This window comes from Calliopsis andreniformis, chromosome 5 (genome assembly GCF_051401765.1).
Source record: "Calliopsis andreniformis isolate RMS-2024a chromosome 5, iyCalAndr_principal, whole genome shotgun sequence".
Classification (NCBI taxonomy): domain Eukaryota; kingdom Metazoa; phylum Arthropoda; class Insecta; order Hymenoptera; family Andrenidae; genus Calliopsis; species Calliopsis andreniformis.
The window spans coordinates 21,430,391-21,442,596 of NC_135066.1; the positions used below are offsets into that span (position 1 = coordinate 21,430,391).

At 30.6% G+C, this 12,206-nt stretch overlaps 2 protein-coding genes across 4 annotated transcripts; one reads left to right on the top strand and one right to left on the bottom strand.

Annotated features, from left to right (window-relative positions):
- Positions 1 to 927: 927 nt before the first annotated feature.
- Cnep1r2 (CTD nuclear envelope phosphatase 1 regulatory subunit 2) lies at positions 928 to 2,479 on the top strand. 2 transcript variants are annotated; one of them, XM_076378089.1, is made up of 5 exons: positions 928 to 1,159; positions 1,489 to 1,584; positions 1,734 to 1,825; positions 1,978 to 2,112; positions 2,198 to 2,479. In XM_076378089.1, exons 3-5 carry the CDS (start codon positions 1,798 to 1,800, stop codon positions 2,353 to 2,355), a joined length of 321 nt encoding a protein of 106 aa, XP_076234204.1. In that variant the 5' UTR covers positions 928 to 1,159; positions 1,489 to 1,584; positions 1,734 to 1,797; the 3' UTR covers positions 2,356 to 2,479. The 2 variants fall into 2 exon arrangements, with proteins under 2 accessions (XP_076234204.1, XP_076234203.1); XM_076378088.1 differs by having other exon boundaries at positions 930 to 1,159; positions 1,734 to 1,805.
- A 1,640-nt stretch (positions 2,480 to 4,119) lies between these two features.
- On the bottom strand, positions 4,120 to 6,848 carry LOC143179441 (regulation of nuclear pre-mRNA domain-containing protein 1B). 2 transcript variants are annotated; one of them, XM_076378674.1, is made up of 5 exons: positions 6,586 to 6,848; positions 5,602 to 5,906; positions 5,389 to 5,523; positions 4,641 to 4,916; positions 4,120 to 4,541 (listed from the first exon to the last, which is right to left on the bottom strand). In XM_076378674.1, the coding sequence occupies exons 1-5, from the start codon at positions 6,734 to 6,736 to the stop codon at positions 4,392 to 4,394; spliced, it is 1,017 nt and encodes a 338-aa protein (XP_076234789.1). In that variant the 5' UTR covers positions 6,737 to 6,848; the 3' UTR covers positions 4,120 to 4,391. The 2 variants fall into 2 exon arrangements, with proteins under 2 accessions (XP_076234789.1, XP_076234790.1); XM_076378675.1 differs by having other exon boundaries at positions 6,570 to 6,662.
- Between the last annotated feature and the right edge of the window lie 5,358 nt (positions 6,849 to 12,206).

Sequence of the window (12,206 nt, forward strand, 5' to 3'; positions counted from 1 at the left end):
TCTATGTGACGTCACATGTGGGTAAGATGTACAAGCTATGCTAGTACGATGCACTATCTATGCAGTTTCAAACGAGCGATATACCAATGTTTCAAACATATAAAACTATTTTAATGTTCAGTTTGACTGTGTTGCTAATTTTTGTAAAAAATAAATAAATAAGTGGATACATACATTCCTTTTAAAGTATACACGATAATATTTTTTATAGGTATATGTTTTAGTCATTAATTTTTACTTTAGTTTCATCATTTTAAATAGTACTCATCATAATATATTTTGGACATTATAATTTTGCAAAATTTATTTGAATTTTATATTGAGAGAGTGATAATATTCTGTAAAAGGTGTTTAATTAATTATTTTCTTAATCCTTGAACATAACATATTTGCACCATTTTTAATCATTTATAATGTAAATTAATGCCGTGTTAACGATTTTGAATCATCTTTTGCCATCATCTTTTGAATCATCTTTTTGCAGCGCCATCTACTATTTGAGAAACCAAAGTAAGTATTCCAGTTTTATGAGTTGATTTCTCTTCTTGTATTTTTCTTATGCATGTCAACTGAAAACATGCGTCCCCTTGCCACCCGTGTATGCCATTTGTGATCAAACTACTGTGAGCGGTTGATAATCGCGATATTTTTGGTCTTTTATCCTTAAAAGTATACAAAAATGCCAGATATATGTATGTATGTATCTAGAATTTTACACAATAAAGTTTGGGACCAAATTTTTTCTTTCAAGTATGAAATTTCAAGTTCAACCTTAGAACTTCGTTAGAACAACCTTAGAACATGGAAGAAAAAATTTGGCCTTAAACTTTATTGTGAAGCAAATCGTCAGATGTGGTACTGAGGATAGGACTGTTTTCGGGGTGCGGGGCAAGGGGACGGATTAACGAAATGAGCCACACTTTTTAACATAGGGCTCTTATGGAACCTTCCGCTCTATCTAATCCTCTTTGGTTATCTTTGCCTCCCTCGATTCCTGAAGTTCCTATACGTGCACTATACACAGACCGTGTCTTATAAGTATACATGGTCTAAGCTCTCAGTAATCTTACTTTGTTGAATCGGTAACGCAGGGAGTAACATGAAAATGATAAAGGGTTCAAATTCCTTGGCTTCGGAAACCGGAAAAAATATTGGCGATGTAAAATTCCTTTTTATATCTCGTCGGTACTATAATAATCACAAAATTATATAAGATTTTGATTAAATTTCTTAACGCTTTACATTATTCAAAAACCACAAGTGCATGAAATAAAAACTTTATAAATTGAGATAATAGTAACAACTTTAATGCATTAGTATTTTCCAATACAATTTTACATTAACTTTTTTATTAAAAATAAAAAATTAATGAAAAATCAAATAGAAATTATATCGATAGTATGGAGTTCACCATTTATTTTTTCAAGCTCTTTAACATTAGTGGCATGAATGATGCGAATGTCTATAGTCTATGCGATTTTGTTGCAGCGAGAGTTGTTTATTGTGTAACCTGTTGTCACCCCTCTCAATCAAATGCATATATGAAATAAAGAAAAATGTCTCTGGATCAAACAGTCTGTGAAGGTAAAAACCAGGAGTTACTGATTTCAATATCAATTTATCTTATTACGTTTAATAGAAGATACGTAGTTGCATCGGAATAACATACAGTGTGCAGTAACGAATGAATAAGACTAAGAGGTTAATCCTATTTTTCTTCTAATTGTTTCCAGACTTAAAAGCTTTCGAGAGACGGCTAACTGAAGTGATCGCTAGCTTGCAACCAGCTACTCTGCGATGGAGAAGTACGTTTTTCTATTTCTCTGTACGTGTTATGCTCGAACATTGTTCTTTCAAAATATTGCTCCAAAATGATAACAAAATTTCATATTAATCGCGCATATATTTCTTACATAAATAATAACTAATAGTTACTGAAATGTGAAGTAGGTTTATAATTATACATAACATTTGCAGTGCTTTTGGGTTTCATTTCTGTTTGCACCGCTGTGGGTGCATGGCATTGGTTAACAGATCCAAATACATCAGCTGTTTCGTTTACTCAAAGTTTATGTAATCATCCATTTTTTGCAATTGCAAGCATTGTTTTAGGTGAGTGCAATTGATAGTATTATTCTGGCATTGATTAAAGTACGTTTCTTTCATATGTATGTGAACAAAATTCATTTACTTTCAGTGATATTATTCATGATGGGAGTCCATAGACGAGTAATAGCACCGAGTATTATAACTCAGAGAGCTAGGAGTGTCCTTGGTGATTTTAATATGAGCTGTGATGATACTGGAAAGTTAATTCTTAAACCAACAAGGCCACCACATCCTCATGAAACTTAAAAAAGAATATGTAGAATTTATATTAATTTCAGAAATTATTTATATTTTAAGTACTGTACAGAGTGTCCATAAAAAATGTATGTACAAAACGCATTTATGATAAAACCATGAAACTTAAAAATGTTTTAGTTTACAAAGTTCTTAGCTTTTTCTCACAATAGATGCAATAACGTTATTATACTAGAAGCTTCAGATTGATAATTTGAGTTACTTAAAATAAGAACTATGTTAGATTAAATCATTTGTATATAAAAGATTTTGTATTTGAGAAATGTAGTGTCAAGTGTGGGGAATATTTAATTTACATATATTTTATACATATTTATGCTGAGCACTCTTTAATAATGAATAACATTAGAAATACGTACCAAATATTAATTAGCAGAGTTATTGTGAATAGATTTTGTGTAATAGTAAATGCAATGGTAACTTACATATATAATATATATTATATGTATGTTGATATCATGACTTCCTAAATTATATAGTTTTTAATTGCGAGAGTGTGTGTATTGCAAACACGTTAAATATTTTTATAAGTAGTCTTATTTATTGTACATATAGTAATACAAAATTTGCAAATGTAATCGTGCAGTATTGTGATGAATATTAGTTAACCTTCAGTTAAGAAAACACAATACCACTTTTGCCAAATATACTTATCAAGAGTTAACATAAGTTAACTTTTGTACATACAATATCATTTAATTATTTCAAATTACATATATAAAAATGCAATTATATATACAAACATAATATAGTTATATATTGGTTCAATAAATGTAAAAAATAAAGTTAAATATATCAGAAATAGATAAAATTCATTCTGATAGACTTTAATTATAGTTGTAATTACAATTACGTTATATATTCATAAAATTTTATTACAAAATATGTGTTAGTTTCTTACTTTTTATTAGTACAATTAGTAGTACAAATACTATTATAGCTATTTATAACAATTTTTATTTCATAAAACAAAGATAAGACTGAGAAAAATGATTATAATACTTGTTATAACATTAAATAAAAGACAGATTATAACGATCAAAACATTTATTCATATTAATATTTTGCATATTATTACAATTTTCGCAATCCACAATCACGCAATTTATTTCGTACAATGTTACGTACACTATATCATTTACTTATATAGACCAGTATTTATGCAATTGCAGCATTACACTTTAAGATGTGTTTCTCAGTCCCAGAATTATACATATTACCTACAATATATATATACAGAAGGGATGATTATCAAATACATAATATAAGTGCAATATCCTAAACATTGCTGGTCAGCAATCACTGGACAACTGAATTTTTTCAGTGTGTGGGTAATTCTAATAGCATATTTCGGATGTGCAAAGTATATTTTGTTATCTTGTCTATGTGTACACTTTGTTTACTTTCCTTCTGGAAGTCTTTATACAATAATATTTTTAGAGCTCCTTTAGCAATTGTCAATGAAACTGTGAATTTTCCTCATTTAACATTTAAAATTAGAACATATTTGCTAGGATTTATTACATATTCCACAATTTGTAATAATTTCAATAAAAGTAATATATTTAAAACTTGTGTAATTGATTAAATAGATTTATTTATTAGTAAAAAATAAAACTGTATGAAATTTGTTCAATATTTTACTGCTACACAGTTCATTTATAAAAATGAATTTGTATTCCTTTTATCAATTCGATATTTAAAAAAAACATTAAATTAATAAATTTCAATTAAAATACAGCATTGAAGGCTACTTGCATAACAATTTTATAAATTTCAAAATGTTATAGAATTAACTAGATCATTTATTCATTTGCATTAGTAAAGTATTATGTAAAAGAATTTTATGGTATTTTCAATTATTTATATTAGAAAGCTGACCAATATTTGATGTATTAAATATTGAAAAATAGAAAGTAATTGTATAAGATTTCATTACAAAAACCAAGCTAACATAGCATGGTTGCATTCATCTCTGCATGGAACTTAAACAATAATTCAATGACCATAGTCTTTGAACTTACGTGCTAGTGCATTGAAAATAAGTCACCAGCTGAAGGAAGAGGCGCCAAACCACCCGTAACATCAGGTAACTGTGTCAAGTCAGGAAGATTTGAAATATGTGACTTTACTTCTGACCGAACTGCACATACCTTTTTCAATTTTTCTTTATAGTCCTATAACATAATATGTATTATTAAATTGTGTTATGCATATCTGTTTGTATTTTCAATAAGTATCAGATTAACTACTTAAATTCAAGCTTAAGATCATACTTCTAAAGTTGTTTGTGCTTGCTGAAGTAATTGTCTTTGCGCCAGCGTATAATCTCTAAGCATAGTTAACAATCTTCTCCTATCTTCCATTTCTGCTTGTAATCGTCCATTGTAGTCTGCTAACAATGCAGCAGCTTCATTTACTGCAACACTCAATTGATCGGCAGCTGCTCTGTCAGCCAAATTTGCAAGAAGTGAAACTTCAGAAACTTCTGGTGGCAAAGACGCAATACGTTCTCTAACACCAGCATCTGAAGACGCTGTATTCTCCAAATCCTGAAATGGAGAAGGCCATTTTAGTAATCGCCTTCGAGGTTTTATGTTACAAGCACTGTTTTACCTTTCTTATATGATTTACTTATGTAAAATTCATATGAGAATGATAAACCTTTTATTACAAAACTATTAACTCGGTCAAATAAAAATATTCGGAATTTCTAAAATAATAAATTAATTACTTATTGTATTACATTAAAATAAAATTAACGCAATATATTTCTTAATCAAGTACGAAATAATATTTATAGGATAGAATGAAATATGAAAAAATACACTGTGAGATTGATTATAAATGAAATCGGTGACGATAAATAGAATAAAATTACTATTGGGGGTGGAAATACATCAAGCTGTAAATATGCTTGCTAATATGCCTTATGGATTCAACATATATTTTTCTATATATAAGATAGTTTATTGCTAACGATACATATTCCGAATGTTTGTACTTTTTATAAATGGTATTAACCATTAAAGCTTTGATGAGTTCCTCTGTTTCTGGTGGATCTCCAGCAGGAGTACGTGGACTTAACGTAACATGCAGTTCTTTGGTTCCATCTACTTCAACTTCAGTCTCTGATTTCTTTCTCTCCTTTTTGTCTTTCTGCAATATACAATAGATTTTTTAATTTAACGATAACTAATGATTTTAATATGTTATGAAATCAATAATTCATATTACCTTTATTTTTTCTATATCATTTTTCAATTTCTTTTTTGGAGGTGGCGTTCCTGGATCCTTTGTTGTGTCTGTGAAAGCAGCTTTGAATTCTGCAATTTGTGACTTATCATAAACTCCTCTTTCCTCCCAAATTTGAAGCAATCTGTTTAGCCTTTCCCTTGTTTTCTCATCAAATCCTTTCATGTGCTCAAAAGCTTTTGGTAATACTGTTTCAAATTCTTTTCCAAATTCGGGGCCTTTCTTTTTACTATTTTGAATAACATCATTTGCTAGGTACATGAACATTAACTTCCGATTATCCTTCACTGAAAAAAGATGCATTGAAAACATATTTTGAATAATGCAAATATTAGCAAGAAAATGTACATTTATAACTCTAAGGATATAAAAAATGTACCTTAGTCTACCATATTCTAAGAATATTTATGATAAACTCTCAGTTTATCTGTGATGAAATCCAATTTATGATTTATAATAAAAATTCTTGAATATATTTGGTACACTTAAGTACTTAATAATAATTATAAGATATAAAAATAAAGTGTCCTGATACTGTCAAAAAATAAATAATAAAAGTTCATGATACCCTTAAACATATTATCATGAATATATATATATATATATATTATATATGTAAGTAATTAAAGTTATAATCATGTGCAATAGTGTGCTACCCAAAACGAATTCTACGTCAAAGTTACAATACTATATAAAATATGCTGTATTGTAATAATATATTATCAACTAGTAGCCATGTAAATGTAACTGAATAACTGACATACAGCTAAGAGAAATATTTCTACAATTACGCAGTGAAAGTCTAATTTATAAGTTAACCTAGAAATTTCAACAAACCCTACTTTCCACGTATTCAATTTCGAACATTTTCTGAGACAAAATATTCTAACAAAATAATGTTTAGAATCTGAAGTTTTGCATAAAAAGAGCGTTAGGAAAAATATACTTACGACAGTTGCCACGTACCTTTACACATTTCTTTGAACCAGACTTTCACGATGGTCGGATGATGTTTTCTATGATGAATTAACCAAAGAGAAAGTGTTTGAATACTCTGTTGAGAGGGATTCAAGTCCATTAATCGTTTCACAAGTGCACTTTCAGTAAACCCTGTCATTCTCTTATTATAATGCTATATCGTTAAGGAAAATATACAAAACTGTTCGTATTCCAACTCACGAGCCGTACAAGTGCACGATGCACGACTCACAGCTGAAATACAAACACGAATGGCGAACAAAATGTTGCACTCTACCGCATATCTCCGTTACTCTGAATGTAAGTGCCATCTTCTGCTAAGATTCATAACTATTTGCTATTACATGATCGGTTTTCGCGATCGATAACTGAACATACCCTGTTATCAGGGATTTAAAGAATGGAGTATCAAGTGGACTTTGGTGGACTTTTAGACGAGGAGGTGAAGCTAACCTGTTACAAAGGGAGTAGCATCCGTCATATGCATGTGGACAACATGCAGTTTATTACTAAATTATATTTAATTACTAATACTAGTCGCGTGATTTGAAATCGCTTGGTACTACGTACCGCCATCATTGTATAGTGGTCACATAAAACAATATCGTGATATACACTGCTTTAGTCTACATTTTTTAAAAATATCATTCAATTCTTATTTTGGAACACATAATTGTAGTATTAGAAATAAAGTATTATACAATGTGAAAAACAATACTATCCTTATAAAAAACACAGTGCACTACTTATAATCCCTGTTAATTTAATACCTCTATGCATCTATAATACCTCTATCAGCTTTTTCTGTTATATTTTCTGGAAACTGATATTTCTAAAGCTTGAACAATGAGAAATCAAATTTATGTATGTATGTATTTACTTTTATTGCTTGTTCTATTACGCTTGGACTAGAAGGAGTCAGCGTTGGAGTTTTTAACCTCGTTTTATTTGGTCTGTCAAATCATTCTTAAATTTAAAACAGTTTCATGATATGACATAGGCGGCACCACTTATCATCCACAGGCAAATAGCGGTGGTGATCACCACCCCCTCGTCCTGAAACGCATCGACCGCTAGACCCACGATATGTACACTTATAGACACAGCATCAGATAACATTCTTTAGGTAAAGATAAAATCATCTACTTGACGTAACACACGGGTAAGATGTATAAGCTATGCTAGTATGACATATCTGCAATTTCGAAAGAATGACTCATTGATGTTCCGAACGTATTAAACTTTTACTGTTCGACATTAATAGGAATGTAAACGTGTTTAACTTTCAGCAAACATATTGAATTGATTAAATATGAATTATGTATATTTTGGGAATTATAATTTCGTAAAACAACAGGTTTCCACCATTATTAACAATTATTTCAAAACTAGATTCACACATGCTCGATGGTTAGTATAACGTCCAATCCCAGATAGCACATGACGACTGCTTGGGATGCTACTATCTAAGACCGCACCACCACAGCCTGTAAGTTCGAAAAAACAATACTAGCCTATACCTCTAATAGCACCCTTCGAAAATACCTTTTTTAAATTTCACCTTCACAATTTTTCCAACAAAAAATTAAAAACAAAATTGCAAATTTCGGAGATGAAAACACACTGATATCTTCTAAAATACTGCATTTTTCGCATATCTGATTGCACAAAAAAATTGCACCTTTACTGCCCTTAATTGCATCCTTTTTACTTTTTCGAAATTCACAATAGTTTAGTCACAATCAGCAATTAAGTGATTTTCTAAAACATGCAGCACCACTGCGCATGCGCAACAAGGCAATAGGCGGGAAATTTAAACGGTTTAAAGTTCTCATACGTAATTAAAACAGAAAATTAAGTGAATCGACTAGAATTTTATGATGATTATGAATTTTGTGAAATTCTGGAATTAGCATTTCCCAAAAATGTACTCTTTCCCCTGTACACCTTTATAGATATGCCAAAAGATAGTAATATAAAGTAAAAGATATAGCTAGTATGTTAGAAAATTGATAAATCACAAAAAACTGCATACTGTAAAACGATCTCAACGTAAAATAAATAGCATTAGGCTGTTTGAAATTGCACTCCTCCTTTTTTTTCAAAAGTCACAAGAATTTAGATAAGGAAGTAAGTATGTTAGGTAACCACGGCGAGGTTATGTGGGCTTGTGCAGTTCACATAATTCCTGCAGTAAATATTTTCGTTTAAAATGTTTAAATCAATATTTTGATAAAAGCACCCTATGAATATGTACGTCTTTTCAATTGCGCCTTGACGATTTTTCCGAGAAAGCCAAAAAATAGGATACTCTTACCGTTGAGCTTGCTGATAAACGTACATATCTCGTAAAATACCGCTTGTTTCCAATAGATTTCAACGGAGAGAAACTTCACTTTGACTCATTCTAGTTGCAGTCTCGCTAATTTTCCGAAGTTCGTAAATGTTTGTATAAAGAATACATGACTATATAACTCTTATTAGTTGTGCTTGCCTGCAGTGAATATTCTCGTTTAAAAGGCATAAAAGTAGATCAATCTTTTAAAATCAGCTGTTTTCGTATATGCGTTTGTAGGATTTTTAAATTAAGAATTGAAATCATGCAATGTGGAATAAACAGAGAATTTCGCATTAGAGCATTTGCAGAACTAGGATCATATTTTTTCAATAAATACATGTTAGAGTTACTTGAATTTTCAGTTTTATTTTTATTCGCATATTTTTGTGTTATTTATTTATGATGATCTCAATTATTGATTTGAAAGTCTGTCTGCAAAGCTCCTTTAGGGTTAATTGCTAATTGCGTAACTCCTCACGCGTTGATTGAGTCTTCTGTAAGCGTTTTGTTGAAATATTGAATTGATAATCGTAGTTGAATTTTAATTCCTTATTTTTACAAGACGTAAAGTATGTGAAATTTATAACATTTTTGGTCGAAATGCGATCCTTTCTGAATTTTAAGGTGATCCTCGACGAGTCAGTTCCAAATGTTTTAACAATAATACTTGGAAGTAAAAAAAAGGGAGAAAGCAGCCCTCTTGACTTTCTTGAAGATTTTTCTTAAGGGTGATGTGGACACTGTCAGTCAACAAGACTAAAATTAAAACTTGTTTACTGACAAAGGATAAAATGAAAAACATATCCAATCTCTTGAAAACTGTATTGTCGATTCTTTATATGGGATAAATAAATAAATATCTATTCACATAACACCGAATATTGTAGTTACGTTGCTGGAATATCTCAAGCTTGCAGTGGGTAATATCGCAACATTACTGCAAGCTGGCTGTAATATTTCAGGACAAGATTGCATGGAGACTGTTTTAAAAACGTTCTAGCAATACTGTAAAGCAATCATTTTTGTCATGTTTTATGACAAATATAATTGATTATTACCGCCTTCCTCCAGATGGATATTGCACACGATATGATACTACCCTCACCTCAGACTATTTTGAAGGAAGAAAGTTCTGGAAAGTAGGGTGGTAGTTTTATTTTATGACACATAGGGTTCGAGGCTAGCCACTTTATTCCGCGCTCGCGGGCTCAATTAATTGGTCGCAAGACTGACAAGTTATCCGCGTCAAAATTTCAACACTCAGGTAACAATGACTCTATAAAAAAGGACAGACTTTTCTGTACACATTGAAAACATGAAATTTCACATATGCTAACCAATTTTAAGTTATATTCCTAAAACATTAAGTTACATTTTTAGAAGTGGCGAGATAAAGTGACATAAGATATGATACAAATTTGATTATCTAGGTCCAATGAAGATGTATGAGAAAACGATTCACATTGCTTTAAGTTAACATCCTAAAAAATACTCAAATACATAATATTTATATTATATTTAATATTATTTTAATCCAAGAAACATATGAATGTTTTTCAGCAAGCCCAGAGGGTACCCCTTCTTTGGCTTTTTTAGAAAAATTGTGAAAATGCGATTAGAATGTGTTATAGTACAGTTGTATTCTGTCGGAAAAGGTCGAAAATAAGTTTTATTTCATGACATTTGCTGTAATTATCCTTAGTCTAAAAGTTCAAATATTCTGTTTGTTCCGCCTTCCGCTAGATGGATGTTGCACACTATATGATATCGTCACTCTTGGAACTTTTTCCAGCCTTTCCGGAAAAACCGTGAGGGTGCAATTAAAAAAATGTACATATTCGTAGGGTATTATTATCAAAATGTTGACTTAGATATTTTAAACGAAAATATTCACTGCAGGAATAATATGAACTGCACAAGCCTACTTAACGTCGCTGTAGTTACCTAACATACTTTCTTATCTAAATTCTTGTGACTTTTGTAAAATTGGGACGAGTGCAATTTCATACAGTCTAATTCCTTTTATTTTATGTTAAGATCGTTTTACAGTATGCAGTTTTTTGTGATTTATCAGTGTGTTTTCTAACATACTAGCTATATTCTCTATTTTATATTACTATCTTTTCACATATTTATAGAGGTGCAAATGGGGAGGAGTACATTTTTGGAAGGTGCTAATTCTAGATTTCTATAAAATTCATAATCATCATAAAATTTTAGTTGATTCACTTAATTTTCTGTGTTAATTACGTATGGGAACATTAAACCTCTTAAATTTCCCGCCTATTGCTTTGTCGCGCATGTGCAGTGGTACTTCCTGTTTTAGAAAATCACTTAATTGCTGATTGTGACTAAACTATTGTGAATTTCGAAAAAGTAAAAAGGGTGCAATTAAGGACAGTAAAGGTACAATTTTTTTGTACAATCAGATATACGAAGAACGCAATATTTTAGAAGATATCAGTGTGTTTTCATCTCCGAAATTTGCAATTTTGTTTTTAATTTTTTGTTGGAAAAATTGTGAAGGTGAAATTTAAAAAAGGTATTTTCGAAAGGTACTATTAGAGAGGTATAACCATTTTGAGGTGTCAGCCATTTTGAATGATTATCTTTTGCCCCTTAGACTATATACATTTATAGATACGCCGTCAGATAATTTCCCCGAAGTATAGATAAAACATCATCATGACGTCACATACGGGCAAGGTGTATAAGCTGTGCTAGTACGATATACAGGGTGGAAATTATAAAGCGTTATAGACGAATATCTCCAAAAATATTGATTATACGCAAAAATGTTTCAGATGAAAGTTGTTCAGCACCAAGGGGAATGTCATGTGATGGGACTTTTATTTTTCCCAGTGGATGCGCAAAGGTGAGGTTACGCAAAGATCATGACCATGTTTTCAAATGGAACCATAGTTTTATTTTTTGCTAGTATTGTAGCTTATTTTAAGACGAATTTGAAAACTATCTACAAAAGATCATTCGAGAACAAACTTGCAAGGAAATGCCAAAAAAGGTGATTGAAATAAATGTATTGATAATTTAACGTAATTGCGTTTTATGTGTACTTTAGTAAGTGTTCAAAATGATTGCCTCATGCCCTCGAAGGCATAAAACGTGTGAATGAAATGAATACACAATAAACTTGTAAAGCGATAATCAAATTAGTTTTTGGAAATAAATTGAACAAAGCATTGTTAAGTGCATTGAAGTACAAGGCAATCATTTTGAACATTTAGTAAAGTACAAATAAAACGCAATTACG